At 40.9% G+C, this 27,664-nt stretch overlaps 1 protein-coding gene across 1 annotated transcript in view; it reads right to left on the bottom strand.

Moving 5' to 3' along the window:
* LOC136874758 (alkaline phosphatase) overlaps positions 1 to 27,664 on the bottom strand; it is a 220,959-nt gene that overhangs the window by 105,864 nt on the left and 87,431 nt on the right. The window contains exons 2-3 of the mRNA XM_067148428.2: positions 23,957 to 24,189; positions 1,454 to 1,628 (exon numbers count right to left, since the gene is read on the bottom strand). Coding sequence (XP_067004529.1) covers positions 1,454 to 1,628; positions 23,957 to 24,189 — 408 coding nt within the window. The remainder of the gene's footprint in view (positions 1 to 1,453; positions 1,629 to 23,956; positions 24,190 to 27,664) is intronic.

Below are 27,664 nucleotides of genomic sequence, written 5' to 3'. Positions count from 1 at the left end.
ATCTCACTTTCAAAGGTATATTTATTTCCTCAGCTACGGTTTATACAATAATCGTGTACATTTTTTCACTATTAGAGAGACAAAGTTCGACAATCAGAGCTAATGGATCGATTCCTTCGGAATTGAGATTTTGTCAAAGTACATCTCTTCAAGTAACTTACTTCCGCTAGTCTTGTTTAACGTATACAGCACATTTTTATACCGAACAAATCACTCAACAGAGAGCAAAGCGTTATTTTGAAGAACCAAGTAGTAACATTAACAACTTACACTTAAGGTAGTATCCCGACGGGAGTTGGCAACACTCAAGGCATTAAGAAAGCTCTTTATTAGCTGTAACAATGGATCTATTCACACACAGTCACACTCGCTGCTAGAATGTCACGGAAGGCTAGCCAAGCATCATCGCTAACACACGCTGGTAAAAGGTACATGGAAGTTTATCAATAAACCGTGTGACTTCGCAAGGGTTTTAAAACTACATTGACTACAGTGACACAGTTTCAAGCGTGCAAAGCCCAGCTTCAATGAAGTTTCAATTTCAATTGGAAGGAAGTGAATATTATAAGAGAAAGAATAATTATTACATTGGTAGAATAAACTAACGAAGTCTATTCCGTAGAACAGGAAAACAACATGTTTGGAAGTGGTATACTAAGATATTAAACTTCTCTGATATCATTATCTGTTAATTCCTTAGCTTTTTGGTTTGTAAACGAAGCTTCGCTCGTACCAAGAAACTACTCTCTTAAGCAATACTTCTTCATTTGTAAAACTAGTATTGTAGGCAAATGCTTTTTAATCCTACATTTTCATGAGGCAAGATTAGCATCAATACAAGTTAAGTACATATTTGACGTTTGGCCAACGGCCGTAGCCGTGTTGAAACACCGGATCCAGTGAGATCTCCGAAGTTAAGCAACACTGGGGCGTGGTCAGAAGTTGGGTGGGTTGCCACGCGCTCTTGGTGGGGGTAAGGGAATGGAGGAGCGGAAAGGAACTGACCACCCTACCGCACGTAAACTCCGGCTCAGGAACACCTCTGCGGAGGTTATGACCTGCCTTCGCGCAGAATAACCCTTACCCTACCTACCATTTGATGTTTGAAGAAAACATTATCTACTTAAAAAGGTTTGATTTTAATTAAAGCAGACCTGAAAGCAGTAATAAAGAAATTTAAATCTGAACAGGAAATTTCCTAAATGTTCTATTCCGTACCTTTTGTATCCTTATAATATTTTTCCCAGTGATCCAACTATTCTTCACGTGGGGGTTATTTGTCGTTGGTTACAACATTGAGAAGAATGATCCAGATTATTTAATTTTTTTTAATTATAAAGAATTTTAGGAATAAGCTGCATATACTTGAAATGTATTTTTCCTTCACATAACTTAAAAACAAGTGCGAATTATACAAATGTGTGACTATCAATATAATCGAACGTTCACTTACCTTGCTGCTGCGCCCAATCCACGAGGGAAGGCACCTTGGACGAGAAACTGGAGAAACAGTGCTCAAAGCGCCCTCTCGCGTCCAAACCTACAGTCTCCAGATTCGCCTTCACACCACACAGTAGCGCTGTAGCACAAGCAGAGGATTCTCCAACTTGGGCATCGGCGTTGTACGTCTGGAACAAAATAATCAATCATTGCCGTTGAATACCGAGTACATTTTGTGCATTCATTTCGCGAATGCTTCCTCTGATTGAAAGTACAGAACCCAGTACCCTTTATACCGAATTTTGGCAGAGCACGTCCTTGTAAATGAGAAAGGTGACAACTACTACTACTAATTGTTTTAATTTCTCTACTGAAGGGGGAGGGGGGCCTTGTATATGGTGACACCGTCTCTCAGGCCAGGAGATTTGTATCGGAGAATATGTGCGGAAAAAGTGAGAGGGTTGACGGCCAATTTTTCATCATTCATTACTGCAGGGATAAAAGGTAATAGTAAGATAATGAGAGAGAGAGAGAGACAACATTATTTTGAATGTAAACAAAAAGCAAATTTGTTCCACGGAGGAGATGCTATTGTACACAGTAGAATGATCAGTTAGAAAGTATAACAATAATGTAATTATTACTTTAATAATTGCATGCTCTCGGCTATTGAATTTCATAAAGTAGTGCCATCTAGGTGGTCTGCCTATAAAGTTTCGAACTTCTGATTGAGCTGCTACCTAGCAACGTAAGGATATTTCTTCTTTGATGAATATCACGACTGACCAGGGATTTTTAACATGCCATCAAGAATAATGAAAATGAAAATCCAAAGCCTGTTTCCAGTCTTTTGACCGTGTCAGGAATAGAATGAATGAAGCTCCATCTGGCGGCGAGGATAGGAATTGTGCCGGCTACCGAAGCCTGTCGCACTCCTCTGGGGCAATGATTAATGACTGACAAATGAAATGAAACGATAATGCAGACTGTTGCTGGAATGAGAGATGGCAGGGAAAATCGGTGTACCCGGAGAAAACCCTGTTCTGCCTCCGCTTTGTCCAGCACAAATCTCACATGAAGTGACCGGGATTTGAACTACGGAACCCAAAGGTGAGTGGCCGACGCCTTGCCGCCTGAGCCACAGCGGCTCCCATCGGGAATAATATGGAGAGCAAAATATTTGACCGTCTTTAAATAATTGACTACCTCTGCCGGAATCCATCCACCGATCATGGGATTAAGAGTTCGAGACTCTGCCGCTACGTAGAAACATAAGTTACATTATGATATTTTGCTAAAATCATCCATTTTTGAAAAATTGATAAGGAGAACTCTTTCCCAGCTGACTTGCACACAGTTGCAGTTAAGAAGATACAAATGTAGCCTTTCTACCCCTCTCGTCCAACTATTGTTTCTCCACAACTCATGGAAATTATTATTGTTGACGCTGACAGTTCCGTAATACCATAGATCATAAGTTTTAACAGTTTTTATGTAGTTAAACAAATAATTTCCTTCGATTTTCTGTGCTGTCTAATCTCGGATTATAAGAGAAAATTTCAACTGAAGTGTTCCGAAATTTTCACGAAATTTTGACAGAGTAGTTAACTTTTACTACGTACTCATTGGAAGATTCTCTGTTAGACAGCAATAAGTACTTCAATTGCTTTTTGTAAGATCCATATCAATCAGAACCCTTTGGATATCCGATGAACTCCTCAGTATAATCCAAGAGGAAGAAACAGTGGAAGTCACGGTAGTACACGATGGTACACGATGTTTCGTGTTACAAGGTAGAGTATTATGTACGTTCAACAAATATGGCTCGCTAAGTTAGACTATAAAATCTTACTGCAGTCAGTCTTATTCACTCACTAGATGATAAGAAATACACAGTAGGTTCTACAGCAATAAAAACAATCTCGTTTCTGTGTTACAAAACATACAAAAATGAGCGTGTTAATCATCGATGTACTCTCCCTCTCTCTCTCTCTCTCTCTCTCTCTCTCTCTCTCTCTCTCTACCGATTATATTCGCCTACAGCATCGACTCTTGTTTATATATACCGAGCGAGTTGGCCGTGCGCTTAAGGGTGCGCAGCTGTGAGTTTGCATTCGGGAGATAGTGGGTTTGAACCTCACTGTCGGCAGTCACGAAGATGGTTTTCCGTGGTTTCCCACTTCGTCACCAGGCAAATGCAGGGTCTGTACCTTAATTAAGGCCACGACCGCTTCCTACCCACTCCTAGCCATTTCCTATTCATCGTCGCCGTAAGACCTACTTGTGTCGGCGCGGCGTAAAGCCAATTGTAAAATGTTAACATAACAAACAATGAATACCGTCAGAACCACCCCCTGGAATTTTCAGTTTGAGTGAGTTTCAGATCGGTAGGTAGTAGCCCAAATCAGAACAAAAACCTTCGCTCCCCTACCGCTATATTTCCTCCGCTGCATACTACCATGGATATGTTTTTGGACTTAGAAGGTGAGAGAGAGAGTACAGTTTTTCTTTGGTAGTTTCCCTCCTAGTAGCCTCTTACAACATGCAGGGGTACCGATAATGCATCGTGGTGTAGAGGTAGCGCGCCCATCTCTTATTCCAAAGCTCTGCTCTGGTGTCATTTTTAGGCCAATTCAAGGTTTCTAATCCCGGACTGAGGATACTAGATTTTCTCAGGCTTTTACTTACAGGAAGAAGACACACACGACGCTACTGACCAAGTGTTACATAGAGGAACACTGGTTGCCATGGATACCTTGGTTTCGGGAAATTGATGACGCTAATTCCACATATATCCCCCATCCCAAAAACATATCCAACTGTCTCTTCTTCATTACAGCAGTGGACATGAAAGTAAACAATATTTGTTATTCCAAAATCTCAGTAACGAAATATAAAAACACTTGGAGATCACGTATTCAACAAAAGTAAGAAATGTACGTGGAATTTGCTTACCCCTAACTGGTCCAAGAGCTCTATGGACTGTTGGTTCCATTTCTCGCAAAGAACAGTAAGTAAATCATGAATAATCCTTGGTGCAGGTTGGTATAACGTTCTATAATGTAGGCATCGCGTAATACATACGATTCATTCCTAGAGACCTTGCTGGGCAGTGCATGCGTTCAAGAAATTTGTCCACCAGGTTGGCAATGTGCCCACGTGCAGTCTCTTCCATGAACTTTTTATCTGAGAATTTGCACTTCGTCTCTGTACCTCTGCGCAGAAAGTGTGGTACTTCCAGCGAAGATATGCAGCGCCGCACGCCTATAGAACGTGATACGTGTCCTCATCAGTATTCCACAACAACAAAAGCTGATTTCCTTCCACACTCTTCCTGGGATTAAATCATGTTCCAGGTTCTTCCCAAACTAATGTGTGATGGGAATAATCTTATCAACTGAATGTGGATTATTTTCCTACATTCATTCAGGGTTCAGTTTCATTGGTGCTAATTCTATTGTAAACGGACCCTTACACGCACTGGACCGAGCAGGACACTCACTGCAGGCAGTCTGACAGCCTTCTTGAAACTCCAGTTCATAGTTTGCTGAGTAACTTTACACTGTGGTGGCTGCAAGCCCTGAGAATGGCTGTCTTAATGGTATCGCCCAGTGTTGTCATACATTTAATACCAAATATTGACCCTATTTTGGAAATGAACTGAAATGGCGTATGGCTTTTAGTGCCGGGAGTGTCCGAGTACAAGTTCGGCTCGGCAGATGCAGTTCTTTTGATTTGACTCCCGTAGACGACCTGCGCGTCGTATTGCGGATGAAATGATGATGATACACCCATCCCCCGTACCAGCGAATTTAACCAATTAAAGTTAAAATTCCCGATCCTGCCGGGAATCGAACCCTGGACCCCTGTGACCAAAGGCCAGCACGCTACCCATTTAGCATTGGAGCCAGACATTGTGGAAATGTTACTCTTCGACGACCTTGTACTGGTCTACGATGAACATCTCCTGTGTCTCGGTCCCGTCAGCAAAATTTTGAAACTACTGGGCTTTCAGGCGTACGATAATTTTTACCCTTACAAAACGCTTCCACCTGACGCCCTTTTTGTTGTTTATGTTCTCATTGTGGAATGCACACTTTATCATGATATTATCTTAAGATCACAAACGAAAGAAAGTACACAATTAGACACTTTTGATTTGATTTTCGGTGTTGTGTTTACCATTCGATCACTATTCAATTTGACGCTTACGATACACCTGCCCATGCAAATAAGGTTTTATATAATATGCAACATACACGAGTATATCATAATAGTAAGTCCAGAAGCATTTCAAGGAGACATGCGAGAAAGCAATAATTTCCAAAATACTATACTAAATGTCCCGAGCTACTGGAGCCATCTCATTCAAGTTAGTTATGTCTCTGGAAGCCATACAAATTTGTAGAGATTTGTGACGAAAAACATTAATTATTTCTGTATACCTGTCATTATTTACCATCAGAAAGTTAACTTCCGAGCTATGTTGATTTATTTAGTCTTTTGCGCTTTGTTGGTATTTTTGGGTCTTCTTGTACATAAAGAAACGATGTAGACTGGACCCATTGCATTTTCATTTATGACATTTTTAAATATCATCTTCATAAGCAGTCTCATAAGAAGCAGTTCAAGCCGAGGGTAGCATGGAAAACGACATTTATTAATAATTAATCACTATGTTACAGAAAATCTGAACGTAGGAATGGATCTTTAGGTATTTTCAGCCACATTATATTCACCCACGAGGTCCTCGTCTATACTTCTTTAGAGAGAGGATGTGATGGTTCCGATGAGTTTCAGGCAAAGGAAGTTACTGTTCCAATCTAATCATATGATAGTATTGATGGGTAAAGTTATGGTCCTCTTTATCGGAGTCCATGTTGACCTGAAGATCCAAGCAAGTCTTCCCACTCCTTCCATTCCATCAACGACAAATGACTTCCTCGAATTCGGCGTGCACTAACCCTACACTTTATTATTCTCATCAATACGAAAAGCCACTCTTTCTGAGAATATCTACGAAATAAAAATTAAGAACAAATGAATAAGAGTATAATTTTGTTATAATCTGCGCTTCTGACTGAAATATATCCCTGAGTAGTCTCATTGAGCGTCACATCTTCACAAGAAAACCTTGTAATGTTCTTGTATTCAATCTTGCAGTACTTTTGCACAAGGTAGTGATCCATATAAAATGCCCATACACAGTTTATAACGTTTCGTGTATGCTTGAAACATCTCTAGGTTTGTTGTAATTCTGTGAGATGTACTGCATTAGCATCATGAATACTGACAATCGTAAACGCTGGGGAGGAGGAAAGTAAATTAGCATGTAGGGTGAGACAAATGTCAGGATAACATTTTTATTCACTATTACTTTTATTCAATCAAACGGATAGTAATCAGCTATAATGGAAGTATGTGCAAGTAGCGTTATCCTTTGGTAAGAGGGGTAAGCTGTAGTGTGAATACGCTGATAGTAGCTTGCATCCTGGCTACATCAAATACCAGGCGGCCTGCGAGTGCCGTACTTTCTACTTACAAATATCCCGCGTACACTATTGATGCATGGGATGCCTAATTATTTGTTTTTGAAGGAGCACTACAACGTATTGAACAAATAGCAGTCATTGTACTGCACACGTTCATAACCGGGTGCAGTTGTAAATACGCTAAATATGTAGAAACGAAAATTTAAAAGTTAATTTATACACGTGTAGACATTCCACTCTTTAAAACAGTTGTTGTATGAAACAAAAAGTAATACTGTTTGGCGAAATGCGTGTGTAGAAGGAAGACGTCCGTTTGAAAACTCCTTTGCATACCCTGTACGAACTTTTGCTGCATTCCGACCAGATTCTTAATTAAGGCCACGGCCGCTTCCTTCCAACTCCTAGGCCCTTCCTATCCCATAGTCGCCATAAGATCTATCCGTGTCGACGCGACGTAAAGCAAACTCTAAAAATAATAAGGTATAGCCTGGAGTGAAAATGGGAAGCTACTGAAAATCATCTTCAGGGCGGCCAATAGTGGGGTGTGAACCCACTATCTGCCGGATGCAAGCTCACAGCTGCGCGCCCCTAACCGCACGGCGAACTCTCCCGGTCTCCACAGATGAACATGATGTCTGTGTATTGGTCGTTGCTGAACACAGTAGCCACTGGCGATATTCAGACGGCAGATGTAGTGCTGCTGTACTATACATCAGCTTAGTACTACGCGGTCGAAAATGAGGTTTACTAATGCAAAGGTTTGCATTAGATGCGTAGCGCTCAGGAACATGTTGCGGGCGACCGTCCGCTTGTTATCTCTTAATACTCTGACGTAACATGTCTGCTGGTATGAGTGCCCCTGTGAAAATCGGTTAGTAGATATCCCATTCACCATTAGTGCATGCGGGACATTTACAAGCAGGCCACCTGGCGTATGTCATTATGCTAGGGTATGATCGTGCAATGCTAAAACAGAATGAGTAATACAGTGATGAATACAGAACAAGACATACACTATATCGCATTCTTGTTCACCTATTTCTGACTCACATTGAGAATATATATATACCGAAGATTCTGTCTAAGATATCCTTAAAGTGGAGCTTGTTCTCTTTGGACATAGAACAAGACGCTTGCTATCCATTACTATAGTCATCATAGGAATACACTATCCTCCTCCATTGCTAAATGGTTAGCGTGCTGGCCTTTGGTCACAGGGGTTCTGGGTTAGATTCCCGGTAGGGTCGAGAATTTTAACCATGGCACGGGGACTGGGTGAATGTGTCATCCTCATCATCATTTCATGGACATCACGAAGCGCAGGTCGCCTACGGGAGTCAAAAGACCTGCACCAGGCCTCTCCGGAGGCCACACTATATTACATGGGAATTCACTTAGTGTCCAGTAAACTGATTTGCTTCGATGTGCAGCACTGTTACCCAGAAAACTGAACAGATAGATAATAGAGCTAAAAGCATTCATCTAATGCTTGACCAATCTAAGAAATCCTTGTGTTTTGAGATCCTGGCGATACTAATCATTCATAAAATAACATGGAATAAAGTTTTGGTGAACGACACTGGTTATAACACTACGCATTTTAAGATGATTATCCTATCATGCAGTTTTCACATACTTCTGGGCGAATTGTTTAAACGGTTTGGTGCTGTACGTATATTTCGCTGCCGAAACTTTGACGAACTGCAGTCGGCGAGCGATACATTTATATCAGGCTTCTTACAAATCACCTTTGCTGTAACGTTAATGGGTCAGCCATTATGTAACCTAAAATAACAGTACACACATGGTAAGTCAACTTAAAGAGATGAACAATAGAAATATTAAAAACGACTAATAACGTAGAAAATGATAAACAAAAGTCGTTAATTGATAACGAGAATAATATAATATATTATCCTATTCATAACATAACGTATTGATACCATTGATTGTGTGTGTGTGTGTGTGCGTGTGCGTGTGTGTGTATGTGTGTGCAGAATCTTGGGCTTGTGGGAGCAGTAACGAAGTTTCCACCTATTATTCACCAAACTGTTGAATGTATTCATTTCAGACTTCATATACTTCTAGGACACATGACCTTTTCACGGAATCCCATTAAGTCAGCCAACAGCAAATATGAAGCCCCTGAAGTTCTCGCCAGGAGTTCAATAACTTACAGCTATGTCTTGGAGCAACACAAGTGTTTATGAACAGGCGGAGCACTGAAATGAAAGTAATTCATTGCCATCTCGTCACCGTTCCTAACGTCTAGAGCGGACCAAATTAATTTATATAATTTCTAAGTCAATTAGACACATTTACCAATTAAGAAAACTGTACATAATAACGTAGAAACAACAAAAACACGCTATAATATCTTCTTCAGCAGTGCCAGTCTGAGCCCGTATGGAAATTGTTTCTCCATCTACCTTCTCACTGTACTGAAATGAAGGAGAGTTGACTTCTGCCAGCAGCTCTCCGTAAATGTCCTCCAAACTAAAGAATTTAGATTAGGCAGAAACTACGGAGTTTGTATTCTTAGGGGCCTCTAATATTTGTATTAAATTGTGACGTAAATAATAGTAATAATAATAATAATAATAATAATAATAATAATAATAATAATAATAATAACAATCATCGGGCCACCACTTATGTGAATTTAAGGCTGTCGCCCAGGTGGCAAATTCTCAACCATTTTTTTTTTTATCTACTACGTTCTTAAATGATTCCAAACACGTTGGAAATTTACTGAACATCTTATTTATTAAATTATTACAATCCCTAATTCCGCTCCCTATAAACGAATGATTGACCAGACATGTCCTCCTGAAATCCAACTTATCTTCATATCATAATACTTCCTACTTTTAAAAGCACTACTCCATCTCTTTCGTCTACTAACGTCATTCCAGGCCCTTTCTTCAATGGCAGCCTCGAACATACCGCTTAGTCGAACAACTCGTTCCTTTACTCCTAAGCCTTCCTCTGTGTTTATTGCCATCACTACTGTTTTGGTTTCGCTGATCTTGAGACTGAATTCCTGGAACAAACTTCCATTCATTGAGTCTCAGATGTAGCTGTTCCTCAGTATATCCCCGTATCATAACGTCATCAGTGAAAGCCAATGCATTTATTTCACCAAAATTTCTTGATGTTCCTATTATTATGTCACCCATGATGGTGATAAACAATAATGGGGATAGTGCACTGCCTAGCTGGACTGCAATTTCGGTCTGGATGAATGTCCTTCACCTCATCGAACACACTGGTACAGTGTTCATACAGCATCTGAACTTTCCTCACCAGTCCTCCAGCACATTTTTCCTCAGGCATTCCCATATCTTCTTTCTTGCAATGCTGTCACATGCCTCCTCAATATCAAGGAAAACCATAAACAGATCTTTGCCTTTTTCCCAATATTTATCCATTAACATACGGACACTTAAGACTAAAACTGTTGTGGACCTATTAGGCCGGAAGCCACACTGTCCCTGTTCTAAGTGTGGCTGTAAGATCACCCGCAATCTACTCTCTAATATTTCCTCATGAGTCTTAAGCCCACGAGAAAGGAATGTTGTTTCCCGGTAGTTGGAACATTTTCGGCTATTTCCTTTCTTAAACAGGGAGATAAAGACATTCTTGCTCCAAGCAGTAGGTATCTTGCTATCCTTCCAGACTGCATTGAGCACCCTGTGCAGCCACTATAAACCCTCGACTCTAGCTGCCTCAATCATGTCCGTGCTGACTTCATCGATTCATGGAGATTTCCTTTGCGGAATCTTCTTAAGGGCTGCTTCTGTTTCTGCCCATGTTGTGGGAGGTTTGTTTGTGTATATTTCAGCAGGTGGTGGTTTTGTCGTCTGATTTGCTTCTATCCCGTTCAACAGGTGATCAGAATGATTCTTCAGAACCTCTCCGATGTCCTATTCTTTCCTGACCAGGTTTCCATTGTGATTCTCCATTGCTTTGATGGTTTCAACTGAATTCCTTTTGCTTCTGATCACCCTGAACAATAGTTTAATATTATCTCTGCTGTTTTCATCCAGTTCTTGAGTAAATTTCTGCTCCCTTTTAACTCTCTGTTTCTTGTCCCCGTAAACTTTTTCGAGGTCTCTGACCTTCCCCTCGTCCCTTACCTCCTCTGGTTTGGATTCTCTCCATCTTGTTATTTTTGTGCTATGTTCCTTTCCTTTACTGAGGATCTCGCTCTTTCACTCCAGCAGGGTGTGTTTTTAATTTTTGGCAATTTTCTTTACGTCGCACCGACTAAGGTAGGTCTTATGGCCACATTTTAATAGAAAAGGGCTGGGAGTGCGAAGGAAGCGGCCGTGAATTTAATTAAGGTATATCACCAGCACGAGCCTGGTATAAAAATGGGAAACCACAGAAAGATATCTTCAGGGCTCCCGACAGTGGTGTTCGAACCCACTATCTACCGAGTGCAAGCTGATAGCCAGGGTGTCTCTTGGCACCTAACGGGGAAAAATTAGTAAGTATTCAACTGTAGATCGCTCAACAGAGTTTAGGCTTACTCTGCTATCTTCTACAGTAGTAAGGCACGTTAAAACTGGCACAGAGGCTGTTTAAATGGTGTCAAATACCTGCACACGTTAACTGAGGCTATTTTATTATTATTATTATTATTATTATTATTATTATTATTATTATTATTATTATTATTAACTTCAGTTAAACACGTTATCGGTACTTTTCGTCTAATTATCTATTTTTGCTGTTTTTGGAGAAGGCAACCTTCCGGAATTGTGTCCCGAAGGAGTTCTTTGGCATTCTGTTAAATCTGCCCACACTGAGCTCGATAGCTGCAGTCGCTTAAGTGCGGCCAGTATCCAGTATTCGGGAGATAGTAGGTTCGAACCCTACTGTCAGCAGCCCTGAAAATGGTTTTCCGTGGTTGCCCATTTTCACACCAGGCAAATGCTGGGGTTGTACCTTAATTAAGGCCACGGCCGCTTCCTTCCCACTCCTAGCCCTTTCCCGTCCCATCGTCGCCATAAGACCTATCTGTATCGGTGCGACGTAAAACAACTAGCAAAAAAAAAAAAAATCTGCCCACATGAGGCTGGTGTATTTTAGTACGTTAAAATACCATCTCACTGACCATAGAATCCGTCAATTTGGGCTCAGAAGGGCAGCGAGCGCTCTATCACCTGAGTCACTCAGCAGGACCATGTCCATTTCAAGCACTGTTTTAACAATAACAAATGAGTCATTATTTTACTCGTACTTCGCATGTGCACGTGCCAGACCCGTGGAGAAGGGGTAGCAGGTCCGCCTCTTACCCTCAAGGGCCGTTTGCTGTTTCTGGACTGTTAAGGAATTTCAGGTCTAGCCAAAGGGCTGGTCAGGAGTTCTCTCACTGGAATAGTCTCTGCCCTCTCGCCAAAATGACTGTAGTTCGAATTAGTGCATGTAAAAGTGTTGAAATACAAAGACATGTTCGACCATGATAAAAGTCACGTGAGGCAACAAGGTTGCTTGGTTTTCCATAATTAACTACATCTGATGGTCAATCATGTCAATAAGAAGTTTCATTTATACAATGTATATTGCACATTTTCTACACGTATTGTAATAAAATAATATCTCTTTCTTTGTACCTGTTTGATTATGGTAATGCACAGAGGAGCTCTAATATTGTTACTCAACGAACACTAGTTTACATAATACAATAGCCTCAAAAACTGAAACGAATGTTTCTGTGTATTCGAGTTTATAACTGACGTACTGACGCGGTCAACCGGTATCAACATACAGTATCATAGAAGAGGATGAAGGTCATAGATAAATCAAATATTCTTGTTAGTACACGTCACAGTTCTCAGCTTTAATATTAGCCTATATAGTTAGAGCACACCTAACTGCAAACGAAACCATCACCCATTGTGCGTTAACAGAGCAATCTAAAAATAATCCGGACATTTTAACACTCTGAAAATGTTCACAGTGGGTATTGTCTGTACACCGGACATTGCTATGAAATATGAAGCTATTGGACACCTTATTCTTGTCTGATGCTTAACAGATGTTCTTGGAAGTCAACATTACCTAAAAATGGCAAAAAATCTACGTGAAAGATTGCACCATCGTAACAAGTGTGAATCGGATAGTTGAGGGTGCTTAAATAGCCAGCCTAGCGTTGCTAGATTTACTAGCACACGAACAAACTTCTGCCGAACAAAATTCCGTAAACTAGTAAATGTAATTAGTGGTGTTTAGAGTTAATGGTATTACGATCATTGAAAAAATGAAATGGCGTATGGCTTTTAGTGCCGGAGGATCGCAGGACGGGTTCGGCTGGCCAGGTGCAGGTCTTTTGATTTGACTCCCGTGAGGCGACCTGCGCGTCGTGATGAGGATGAAATGATGATGAAGACAACACATACACCCAGCCCCATGCCAGGGAAATTAACCAATGATGGTTAAAATTCCCGACCCTGCCGGGAATAGAACTCGGGACCTCTGTGACCAAAGGCCAGCACGCTAACCATTTAGCTATGGAGCCGGACATTACAATCATTGATTAATACTGACTGTATCCTTTCTGTCAACTTACTAAATACCATTATCGAGGTGTAGGCCTACTTCACCTGTCTTCTGAGAGATGTCTTTTTTCTTACGATTTGCTTTGTGTCACACTGACACAGCTAGGTACGTACTATGGCAAAAGTAGTACAGAAAAGGGAATAAACTGTGGAAAATTATGGAGATTTAAAAGCAGAAATAGTAAACGAAGTGCAGGTAGCTTTGACGAACTGGAAAAACATATCGGGTTCGCTCTGTGACAAACGGTGCTAAAACAACCGACCACTAAACACAAGGGAATAACATATATACCAGTAATTAGATCTACAATGCCATACGAATCAGAGATGTTAGCAATTAGTAAATCTGATGAGAAGATACTGGACGTGGCAGAGATGAATTTACTTAGGTTAATACGTTGGGTTAAGGGGATGGACTGGATAAGGGGCGAAGAAGTCAGAGGATGTATAACGGTGATAGAAATATACACATAAGCGGGGGAAATATGGCAAGGCAGTTGCATTGGTATGGGCACATACTGAGATGGGATAAACTTTGTACTGGTAGTAAAGTGTATGAAACGAATGTGGATGGGATGGAAGAAGAGGAAGGCCTAGGAGGTGGTTGTTGGATATTGTGAGAGAGAGATGTGACCAAAAAGATTGACTGAAGATAACGTTTGAACTCAAAGAAAGTGGAAAAGTCTCACCGGAAACGCTCCCTCTGTATGAATGGGAAAATATGGCGTAAGAAAATAATTATAAGAAGAAGGAGGATAGAAAGAATAAGAAGAAGAAATGCTCAGATCCATACATCTGGAAATGCACTAGGATCACCTGTATCACCTTGCTGTTTACAGCTGTTACATCAGATGAAATTCCAGCCCTGAAATGTTCAATTGACTTCAAGGTTCATTCTTTCTATCAAATTCAAGGCGGGATTCCTTTATGTCTGTAACATTTTGATTTTCATCTCACGGTGAATCAATGAAGCGATGTCAGCAGAAAGAAGAGTAATGTAGTTGGAAGATCCCTGGCATCATATTACGAGAGAGTAAACTATGAATCACAATTCGTCATCGACCTCTATGTGTCATCCTGCCGCTCAAGCCAAAGTAACTTTCCTGTTGACTGACCACCTGCAGCTAACCCGTCCGCCGACAGATCATTAGTCTCACTTGTCACTGTGTAAAATGTGACACGCGCCTATTCTTATATGATAGCAACGTAAAGGGATTCTACTGTTCAGACATCTGAACACATCTCTGAATACTGCCGGTCCATGAACTACTGTCATTTAGGCTTAAGAAAGTGTTATTTAATGGAAAGTTAAAGAATAGTATTATTTCTTCCTTACTAATCATTTTGAATTAACCATCAACTACTGTTCCACGAAACAGTATATGTTATCATTTAAGAACCACATGCATCATTTTACCTACAGATTGTTCTACCATTTTCAACGTAATCCCCATTACTTTTAACATAGTTTTCCTAACATTCGGCAAGTTAAAAATACCCTTGGGGCAAAACTCTGTTGTAGCAGTCCTCAAAAATTAACGTAGTGCATCCACTATGTCCTCTGTCGTCAAGTAGCATTGCTCTCGCATCTCTTCCTTCAAAACACCGACAAGGTGATCGTTACAGGGAACAATAGGCTGAGTATGGCGGAACTTCAAGCCCATTTTCTCAATTATTGTATCCCTGCGGAAATGAGCAAAGATGGGCCGTGTTGAATGGTATCTTTCTTTCCAAGGTGTTTATCACACAATGCACGACAGAGCTTATGATGTGTTTGGATATAATGGAGAGCATTTGTAGTTATTCCAAGATCAAAATATTCTACTATAATTTGGCACTCTATATCCCCGAATACGATGCCCTCTGCCCTTAACTCACCGGGCAGACTGTGCTTTCTTTGATTTCAACTTTGTCAGCGAATTCAAGCGGTACCAATCCCTGATCTGGCGTCATGTTTCCTATTCACAATGACGGAACCAGCTTTCATCATCTATTCCAATACTCAATGAAACATTACTGCCAGCCATTTCTGTGCTCGTGTGATCGAAGCTAATTACGTCACAATTATATCTACACGTTGTCTGAAATCTGTAGATTGCGATGATGCGTCCGGCAGAAACTACCTATCACTTTCAACTGCTGGTAGTCCGATTCGTTGGCTGAATGGTCAGCATACTGGCCTTCGGTTCAGAGGGTCCCGGGTTCGATTCCCGGCCGGATCGGGGATTTTAACCTTAATTGGTTAACTCCAATGGCCCGGGGGCTGGGTGTTTGTGCTGTCCCCAACATCCCTTCAACTCATACACCACACAAAACACTATCCTCCACTACAATAACACGCAGTTACCTACAAATGGCAGATGCCGCCCACCCTCATCGGAGGGTCTGCCTTACAAGGGCTGCACTCGGCTAGAAATAGCCACACGAAATTAAACTGCTGGTGTTGCTTACTGGCATGATGTAGCCTACCAAGAAAGACACCATTTAGTAAAAATGGAACTTCGTACCTCTTTGCATCGAGCTTTTGTGCCAAATTCTCCGATTTCACAGTCTGCTATTTCTTTCTGTGGGGGCAGGTCAAGAGCGAAGTGTTTGAAACACGCATCCAACTTTGAAAGGACGCATCAGGAAAGAGGCCAAAGTTGTTTCACCTGAAATTATAGATTCGTTCCTCGATTTTTTAATGCATCTCACGGAAAGGTGGCTACCTAAGTGGCGTGATTTTCAGAACATAACACGACTTGCGTAGTATAATTTTTGTGTGATAAAATGGCATTATGTTGACTATTAGTTACAACCCTAGTGATTTATATTCGCTGTGTAGGGTTACTGTGCACATACATTAAAAAGTTGCTTCTTAAATTCGGGGTGACCGTCAGAATATATATTCCGAGTCGTAGACGTCCTTGTGTTCAGACGGCTAGGACAATATACCGCTTCAATTTAGACATCTGCAGTTCCACCGTTTGTTTGAGTTTAGATAAGTGCATGAACAAGGCACAAGGGCAATCGCATAAATCATCGGAGACGGTACTTCTCTTACGGTCAAATGTACGTGTGTTGGAAAGACAAACACACTACACATCTGAGCTCTAAATGGAAGGACAATAAACATAGTTTATCTGCAAGCTCCCTTATATTGTTTTATTAGTATTTGTGCCACCCACCAACCAGGTACGTCTTAAGCATTGGAGGTAACAATATTTTAAACAATAATAATGTAATTAATGCATTTTAGACAAAAACGTTGTGTGTTAGTACATATTTTCAACTTTTTTACTTATATAAATGGTTTAAGACATCTAGCTGTTAAATTATTAAACGGGGGTGAAGCAGCGAGTACATGCTATTAGTAAGATAAGATAGATAGACGACAGATAGGCATGGGCACGTTTATGAGTGCAGACCTTCATTTCGAGATTTACTGCTCCTAAACGGCACGTCATATCGGCAAACGGATTGCGCCATCAGACGCCACATTTATTGTTCTACATGGTTGGTGCTACAACATGTTCTCGTATATCCCACATTCATGGGTTAGATTGAGTTAGAGACTTTGAAAAGGGTGAAATTTGGGTACATACTTTATATTATTTTGTGCATACTCATTTGGAAGCTAGAATCATGAAATTTGTCCCGCATATGTATACATCGGTTGTGTGAATGTGCATGCCAAATTTCATCATTCTATCTTTCCTATAAGTGTGTCAAACTATGAAATATACGTGTAGAAAGCACAGAATTTACGTACAATCGAGAAATACAGCCCTATCAAAAGTACAAGGGAGAGAGAGGTACGACAAAAAGTCATAGGACCAAAGTTGTACATCACAACAAATTGAACAGAGATTTTGCCATCCATTTTGTGATACGACTTACCGTTTAGCCACCAAATATCTCGAAGGGAAGGTCTGCGCCGTCATTACAATTGCCTTCATATTTCGATATTTTCCCGTGTAAAAATGATAAATATTTACATCTCGTAATTTTTCCATCAGTTACAGACTAGAAGCTATAATTTTGCCAAATTTCAATTTTCTAGCTCATCTGGCAGATTGTGCCGCCGTCTTAATTTGGAAAAAGTGTTTAAAAATTAGAACTTTCCGAAAAATTTAAATCCCATGTAATCTATAGGTTATCGTTTTAGATAAATATATCCGACTGCGATCTTATGCTGAGCCCCAAATTTCAAACTCCCAGCGTGGCCCCCTCAGGGAATTTTGAGAATTTTCTATCTTTCTCGGGATTGCGAAGTCATCAGCTCCTCTGGTATCAAGTCCTAAGTTTCTAAGATGCCTGGAAGTGCCTCATTACTTCATGTATATTTTCATTTGTATACCTTAAAAATACCGGCCCCTTATTTTTTCACAGGTAGGTAACCCAAATAATGCGTATATCTTAGTCATCCGAAAAAACATTAGTACGTGCTTCTTTATGGCCTTAGTACCACTACACAGATTATATAATGCTCGCGAATATGGTAGAAATCATTAGGGGCAGTATTATTTCTATTATTTAAACTATAATAAATGTGTAAAACTGTCACACCAGCGAATTGCTCAATCTTACATTTGGACAGGAAGTACCTCTAAGGACTACAACGTGCTAACTAGTCACCAGGGCTCGCGTAGTTAAGTTGGCTAAACCACGCATTGCGACTATTGTATCAGCCAAGCTGTCGGGTAGTAGGTTCGATTCAAAGGCTGGTACACATTTTTGTATCGATTAACGCCGTTTACAATTACTGTAATATGGCCACGTGTCATCCTGTTCCAAAGAGTGAATTGTTATTTGGTCCTGAAAAGGACCGTTCTTAACAGATGTTTCGTTGGAATTCGACATGATGGTCTGTAAGTAGGAAGTAGGATACCTCGCATATTCAGTGTAACAAGTTCGAAATGTTGATCACCTTCTTTTATGCAGATTTCAGATCGACGATTTAAAGACCTGCTTGCATGTTGTAACATGTCATGTGAAACAGCTTTGCATGCCTCGGTGATCAGTTGCCGAAGGTGACCAGGATCTTCAGGCTCCTGTGCATACACTACCTGCTTTATAGTGACCCCACAGGAAGATGTCAAGTGGTGTTAGATCGGGTGATCTGGCAGGCCAGTGAAGGGGTCCGCACCTTCCTATCTATTTATTTGGATCTGAAGCATGAAGGTGGTTCACAACGACTACTGGTCCGTGAGGTGGAACCCCGTCCTGTTGAAACCACATTCGTAATCGCTCGCGCAGAGGAACGTTCTCCGGCAAAGGTGGGAGTTCATTTTGAAGAAAATGAAGGTAGCGTGCTCCCGTTAGATGTCCGTCGAAGAAATACGGTCCGATGAGATAGTCACCCAAGATACCACACCAGACATTTACTCCCCACTGCACTTGAAATGGGCCCTGTCTTACCCAATGGGAAATCTCCGAGCTCCAATTCATGACGCCATTGTTATGAAATCGTGATTCGTTTGAAAAGAGGACTCTTGACAAAGAGGCTGCATTATTGGTAACCCTGCGTAATGTCCATTAACAAAATGTTACTCTAGCATTGAAATCACGTTCGTGGAGCTGCTGGTGTAACTGCGAATGATCTTGCTGAAATTCATTGTTAGGCCTATGCAGTACACGCATGACTGATGACCGGCTGATGTTAGTCTATTGTGCAAGTGTCCGAGTACTAATCTGTTATTATGGACAGCATCCAAAACAGACTCTTCATTTGAACCAAACGTTATAGGAGTATCTCTAACGGTAGTTACCCTTCCAAGCGTCCCAGTTGACCGCAATCTTCGCTCAACGTTTCAGAACGTATTGATAGTCGGTAGTATTCTATCAGTAAAACGCTCGTGATAGAGACGTTGAGACTGCACTGTGTTCTACCGTGTTTTCCCATAAATGAGCAGCATATCAACGCACTTGTCATTGAAATGCATCGTGAGTGAATGAATACGTGCTGTGATGTGACCTAGTAAGTGTGCATAAAAATTGTATGTCCGTTAAAGTGGTGTACGATGTCTCGGTCAAAAAAGTGTATAAGGTTGTAATCTAACCACAGCATTACCGGTATTCAGACACCTTGCTTCACCGGCTCTTAACCGAATCAGTCACAAATAAAACATACAAGAGGCTCACTTAAGGATTATTACTTAAGTATGGCCGTTCGACATCGAAAGTTAATGTCCGTGTCAAAGTTTTCAATAATGCTTTACAAAGCTCATTTAACTTTTAATCATTACGGATCACATGGCATACATATTAATTCGACAGCACTTTCTCCATACGGTAGATCAACAACAACGCTCAACGCACTTCTCATAGAAATACGTCGTGAGGAAATGAATAAGTGCTGTGATGTGACCTCGTAGGTACTTTGCTTAATCTGTTTACCCTCCTAACCTAACCTAACCTAACCCCATGACACTAGAGCCCTGAAGTGCCTTGGCCTACAAAGCGACTTACGAGGTGTCATGTGGTTAGCACGACGGATCCTCTCGGCCGTTATTCTTGGCCTTATAAACTGGGGCCTCTATCTCACCGTCAGATAACTCCTCAGTTCTAATCACGTAGGCTGAGTAGATCTCGAACCAGCCCTCAGATCCAGGTAAAAATCCTTGACCTGGCCGGGAATCGAACCCGGTCTCCCCGGATAAGAGGCAGGCACGCTACACCTACACCACGGGGCCGACCTGTTTACTCTCCGGGGTTGGATTTTCCCTTGGACTCAGCTAGAGATCCCACCTCTACCACCTCAAGGGCAGTGTCCTGGAGGGTGAGACTTGGGTCGAGGGATATAAGTGGGCAGAGGACCAGTACCTTTCCAGGCGGCCTCACCTTCTATGCCTAACAGGGGCTTTGTGGGGGCATGGAAAGATTGGAAGGGAGAGACAAGGAAGAGGGAAGAAAGCGGTCGTAATCTTACATTAAGTACCATCCCGTCATTTGCCTGGAGCAGAAGTGGAAAACCACGGAAAACCACTTCAAGGATGGCTGAGGTGGGAATCGAACCCATCTATACTCAGCTGTCCTCCCGAGGCTGGGTGGAACCCGTTTCAGCCCTCGTACCACATTTCAAATTTCGCCGCACAGCCGGGAATCGAACTCGGACCTCCAGTGGTGGTAGCAGCTAATCACGCTAACCACTACCTGGAATGTGTGGATTATTATTTGTATGCGTACGGCTCGGGAGATTGTGGACTCGAACCCCATGCTGGCCGTTCTGCAAACTGATTTCCTCGGTTTCCCATTTTCACCACAAATGCCGGGACGGTATCTTGTTAAAAGACCAAGGACGATTTCTTTCCCAATCCTTCCCCTACCCATTCTTAAGGGAAAGACGCCAAATCAGAGCGCATCCTCTAAAACCAATAGGAAAAATATATTGATTATTATTGTATCCCCACTAAAATGTCATTCAAGAAGTTCGCCTTACGCTGGATTCGAACCACAACGCTGCAGATTCTCGCACACTTCCTGCTCCAGTCCTGAGCCGCTTCGGCCACGAAGTCTACATGTATGACTCCTGCCAGAATTTTAGTACTTGAGTATGCCCGTTCCACCTCGAAAGTTAATATCGGTGTCCAAGATTTACAGTATTCATTTAACTTCTTTACATTACAGAACAGGTGGGATAACCTATTAATTCGATCGTATTACCGGTACCTGTTTTATTTCAAGGCGCACAAAATCACATGTTTGCAGAATGGTCCTTATTATTTGGACCGGGCGAGTTGGCCGTGCGGTTAGGGGTGCGCGGCTGTGAGCCTGCATCCGGGAGATAGCGGGTTCGAATCCCACTGTCGGCAGCCCTGAAGATGGTTTTCCGTGGTTTCCCATTTTCACACCAGGCAAATGCTGTGGCTGTATCTTAATTGGGGCCATGGCCGCTTCCTTCCAACTCTTAGGCCCTTCCTACCCCATCGTCGCCATAAGACCTATCTGTGTCGGTGCGACGTAAAGCCACTAGCAAAAGAAGTATTTGGGGAGGAATTGTGCATAGTAGGTTTTCCTTTGTTAGGTCCATGGATCAATTTACAGTGATGACACACTGGTAACGGAGAGACTCATCGACCATTAGGAGAACTTTCAAGTTATTTGGTGTACATAAAACTAAATTATAAGGATATTTAGATTACACACGTTATTTGGGTTGCCTATCTCCGAAAAAATAAGCGGCTGGTAAACCACCGGTACAGTGCAGTATACTGTATATAGATTATATTTCACCCCCTTCCCTAGGTGTTCTAGAGGCGTCTTGACCCCGCAGCATTTTTTTCGGATTGTAGGTAATATTTGTGTCCGCCTCTGTGGTGTATTGGTTAGTGTGATTAGCTGCCAACCCCCCCCCCCCCCCCGGAGGCAAATTTAGGAGATGCAACATTTACACACACAGATATATCCACTTTTATATATATAGTAAGATAAGTAGTAAAAGAGTCAAGAGAAACTAATGCTAATGTTGTCGTTCCATGACTGTTCTGTAGCTGTTGTACATAAAAGGTATTTCCAGCTTATTTGAACCATTGTCGAAACATTCAGAAAAATCTGGCATGGGACATGCATAATTTTGAAAAGAATTTGGGAGTGGAAAGGTTAATTTTCTAGTTTATACAATGTAATCTTCAGCCTACAAAAACAACACAAAATCACTCTAAGTATCTGTTATATAACATGCGTACATAATCGATGGATCTACTCTTACAAACTAAGGTAGGCTACATTAAAATGTCAAATGTTCTGCAGTGTGAAGGATTGTGGTCAGCACAAGCTACTGACAAAGGAAAACTGGACGGCGAAAGGAAACTAATGGGTGAAACTACATAGTTTATTAGTCATAGAACGATCAAGTAAGAAAGTTGTTCTTTTATACACGTTTGTTAGTTTCAAGACACTTTTGTACTGCTATTTTATTTCTGAAGAATTGAATATGGAGCTTTTGGTTTCCATATGAAGAATTTTGCGATGTTGACCTGTATGATTGTTTGTTATAACGTGTTTGGCGAACTGAGTCTCTGTGGGTTTATGTAATTTCCATTAACTTGTATGTTCTTTCGTCTTGTCTGTCCGTAAACGTAGTTGCAGTCACTGGACTGTCTTTTACATACAGCACTGATAATTTATTTACTGATGGTATCATTTGTTTTCGGTAATATTCATAAAAACAGAATTACATTTAAACTATGCATAATAACTTTTCCTTTGTAGAAGGGTTCCTACTTTATCTAATATTAGACATATGAAGTCAGTACTCATGATCTATGAAGAAAACTTAGCATGTTGTTCTTTTCAAATTGTAGGCTGAGGATGACTTGGAATCGAGTCAAAATTGAAGTCTCTGAATTGAGAGTAATTTGTGGTAAAATCTACGTTACATTATTTATTAAAGCTGCTATAACAGTAAATATTTCATATATATAAATGATTGTTATCGTACATTTTATTATTTGCTGAAAAGCTTCCTTAGACTTCTTTTTCATGTCGTAGACTTACTGCCTTGAAAGCCGCGACCCTAAATTTCAGTCGGCCTTCAGCAAAATTGATTACGAGGTTAATTCCCGAAGCAAAGATGGCTAGCCGAAGCAAAAACCACTCTATCCAATTTAATGCTGAAGGTAGGTGTAAGGAAAGCCTTTAACTCCCACTCTTGATGAGGCATCCATGACCTTTATAGATAATGCTACCTACTTCTAAAAAAAATTAAGCATGTAAAGAAAAACTTAAGAAGTTTAGATATGGTTTTTTAAACATATTCTTACACGAATCGTTTGTCGGGCTAGTTGCCAGAGTTGTCAGCGTAACGTAGCTGTTTAGAGTTCAGAGAGTCGTTGGTTTGGTTATCGGTTGAACTTGGGAGCTTATCCGCGTCTGGATAATTCCTCTGGTTCGGGAGTTGGGCATTTGCTTTAGTCTTGATACACACTCCTTCTTCACACTCAACACACCACATTACAGGCATTGATCACATCATTTTACATAGTTTTGGCGTGAAGAAAGGCACCTGGCCGTAGAATATCATAGGAAAAGGCGAAAAAGGCCAGAGGGAAGTGGAATAATATTGCAGTATCGTGCTAGTTAATACCGTACCATACTTCAGATATTTCAAATTTCCATAATGATGATGATGATGATGGTGGTGAAGAAGAAAAATGCCGTCATAGAATGACGATAAACAAACCACTTTTCCCTTTGTGAAGATCAAATGACCATAAATATATCTCCCGGTTATGGCTATTAATCAATGGCTGCTAATTTCAGATGGCAACCAGCCATAAGACTTAGCCTGCATGGTTGCTAGGTAACATTGTCTGACCATCCATTCATACTTATAATCACTGACTGTACAGTTGCTATGGTTACACATTCATTACGCATTTTGTCGTGTCACGTTACACAAACTTTCGTATGACCCAAGGCCATAAGATATATTTAAATAAAAAACATCATCATTGAAAAGGGTGGTAGAGTACTTACCCTGGCTAAAGCCACCGCCGGGAACTTGTCCCAGGCGAGCTCATGTTCCTCCCCAGCTCGACCCTGTCTCTGACCACCAAGGATACGAGCAGCAGTAACTGTAGCTACTCCCATGCCATCGCCAACCAGCAGGATCACATTCTTTGCGCGGTATTGCTCGTCTCTGCTGCCGGCGGAGTCTTGTAGACGGCGGCGTATCGCTGAACGGGCTGCTTCGTACCAGAACTCACGATCTATAAGGAGGACAGAACATTCTTAACGTATGAGGACGAACATTTCAAGGAACTGAATAAGTTTCTGTTCTTATAACTATAACTAGCAAATGTACCCGTGCTTCGCTACGGTATTCTACATTGTATACGGATATCGACGTAAATACTGTGCGTGCAGCAAATGAGATTGTTTTAAAATTGCATGTCTCATAGCCTTATCCGAGAAATAGCATGGGGAGGTCCACATACGTTGTTTCCAATGTAAAGTGAGCGTTGCGGAGTTGTGATGATAACGCCAGGCTCACTTGCCTACTGCCATTCACAATCGAGTTGGCAAGTTTACATTATAATTGCAGGCCCCAACGCCTACTGCGCGGTCACAATCGATTTGGGGAGTTTTAGTTACAATGGCAGACCCATTTCCTACTTTCAGACAGGTTACAGTTGAGGAGTTTTTATTATAATACCAGGCAACTTCCCTACCACCAGTCAAAATTGAGTTGTGCAATTATCATTATAATGACAGTCCCTTTTTACTGCTGCTAGCCAGCTTACTGCTAGTCACACGGAATTAGTGAGTTTCCATGAAAATAGCAGGCCACTATGCCTAATGCTAGTCAAATTTTATATTGGAACATTTGTTTATAATGGCGGGCACCCTGGCCTAGAGCCAAACACAATAGAGTAGGGGACTTTCGAACAAAACTGCATGATCCCTTGCCTTCTGCAAGACAAATCGAAAAGTGAATTATTCATTAAAATGGTAGGCCCTCCTTACTAATGCCAGTTACACAGGAGTTGGAGAAGGACCCCATTCCTACTGCCAGCAGTCAAAGTCGGTGTAGGGAGTACTGATTACAATAGCAGACACATCCTTTCTCGATCGCTACAAATCGACATCAATGAATATATACAGATGGACATACGAAAGTATATGAATGTTTACAATATTGCAGACCTTCATTTACAGATTAACTGCTGCTAAACGGTACGTCATATCGACAAAGGATTGTACCGTAAGGCGCAGTATTTAGCGATCTAAATGGCTGGTCCTGTGATATTTTCTCGCATCTAATCTATTCATGGGTCAGATTGAATCAGAAACGTTGAATAGGTTGAAATTTGTGTAAGATTATCTTACATTGCATTACTTTTCGGATAATTATGTGACATAGCATTTGGCTCACATATGGGTACTGGGTGGGCCAATGTTCGTGTAGAGTTTGATCATACTATCTTTCCTGTAAGTGATTGAAATGATGCTCATGAGAAGAAAAGGTTTAGAAATTAATTTCCATTAAGGCAGGTAGATTTCCATTGAGTTTGGTTGTGTATATTTTGAGGGAGTGCAAAATCACGGTTTCGGTTTCGTATAAACCCCCAATTAGTTCAGGGATTTAGAAACAATATTTGCCCTAAAACCTCCCCAAAGGATAGGTGGATTCTAAATATGAAGTTTGGTGGAAATATATCCAGTAGTTTTCAAGTTAGAGAAAGACAAACAGACCAAACAAACAAACAAACAAACAAACAAAGAAACAAACAAACAAACTAACTAACTAACAGACACCAAGGAAACCTACCGTTGGACAGATGGATGCTATATATAAAATTTGGTTCAAATATCTTGTTAGTTTTCAAGTTGTAAGAAGTACGCTTTACACGCACCCGCTCTTGCGTTAAGTCCGCTGGGATTTGTACCGAAAAACGGTCCGTTAATGATATCTCCCTTACTAAATCCTGTTATCGAAATGATGCACATGAGAAACAAAGGTTTAGAAATTAATTTTCATTAAGGCAGGTTGATTTCCATTAAGTTCGGTTGTGTATACTTTGAGGGAGTGCAAAATCACGGTTTCGGTTTCGTAAAAATCCCCACTCAGTTCAGGCATTTAGAAACGATATTTGCGCTAAAACCTACCCAAGGAGAGGTGGATTCTAAATATGAAGTTTGGTGGAAATATATATTTAGTAGTTTTCAAGTAATAGAAGGACAGACAAACAGACAAACAGACAAAGAGACTAACAGACAAACAAACAGACAAACAGACACCAAAGCTAAAAATGATGCAGATGGTCATTATTACACCTGAAACGGATAACTGTACGGTAATTTCGCCAAAATAATCAGTGTACAGACACACAGTTTGCGCTAAAACCTACCCAAGGACAGGTGGATTCTAAATATGAAGTTTGGTGGAAATATATCCAGTAGTTTTCAAGTTATAGAAGGACAGACAAACAGACAAACAGACAAACAAACAGACAAACAGACACCAAAGCTAAAAATGATGCAGATGGTCATTATTACACCTGAAACGGATAACTGTACCGAAATTTCGCCAAAATAATCAATGTACAGACACACGGTCGTTACGATTTTATTTATATAGATGACGGATAAGCATGAGCACGTTGAAAAGTGCAGACTTCCACTTCGAGATTCATATCTCCTAAACGGTTTACGATATTAAGAAACGGTTTGCGCCATTAGACGCCCCATTTATCGCTCTATATGTTTGCTTCTAAACCATTTCCTCGTATCTCCCATATTAAGGGGGTAAATTGAGTTCAAATTTTGAATAGGGTGAAATTTGGGTGCATTTTTAACATTTTACATTACATTTTGCCTACTTATGTATAAGCTAGAATCATGAAATTTGGTACACATATGTCCCTTAATCGTGCCAATGTGCGCACACAACGTGATTATCCTATCATTCTTATAAGTGTGTCAAACAATAAAATATACTTGTAAAAATCACCAAATTTACGAACAATCCAGAAATACGGCCAAATTTAACGTATAATGGAGAGAGATACGACAAAATGTCACAGGACCAAAGTTGTAGATCACTCCGAATTGAAGAGACATTGTGCCATCCGTTTTGTGATACGACTTACCGTTTAGCCAAAAAATAGCTCGAAAGGAATGTCTGCACAGTCATTAAAATTGCCTCCATATTTCGATATCCTTGGGGGTAAAAAGTGAAAAATTTGAACATCTTGGAATTTTCCCGTCGGTTAGAGACCAAGAGCTATAATTTCACCAAATTTCAATTGTCTACCTCGTCTCGCAGGTTGTGCCGCCATCTTGATTTGGGGGGATGGGGGATAAAAATGAGGAAATTCCCGACAATTTTTAAGCCCACGAAACCTATAGGTTATCGTTTTGGATATACTATACGACTGTGTTCTTATACTGAGCCCAAAATTTGAGGCCCCCCCAGCGTGCCCCCTTCAGGGAATTTTGAGAATTTCCGATTTTTCTAGGGATCCTGGGGTCATCAGTTTCCCTCGTACCAAGTTTCAAATTTCTGAGATTTCTGGAAGTGCCTCATTAATTCACGTCTTTTTTCATTTTTAAATATTTATATATACATCGCTCCAGCCCGACTTGCTTTTATATATATAGATTTAAGTCATGAGACGAACAGTTAAGTAAGGTTATAAAAACTCTGCTGTGCAGATAACACACAAAGGTTGAAGCAAGGGA

This window comes from Anabrus simplex, chromosome 5 (assembly GCF_040414725.1).
Source record: "Anabrus simplex isolate iqAnaSimp1 chromosome 5, ASM4041472v1, whole genome shotgun sequence".
NCBI classification, from domain to species: domain Eukaryota; kingdom Metazoa; phylum Arthropoda; class Insecta; order Orthoptera; family Tettigoniidae; genus Anabrus; species Anabrus simplex.
This window is presented reverse-complemented; position numbering and strand designations above follow the sequence as displayed.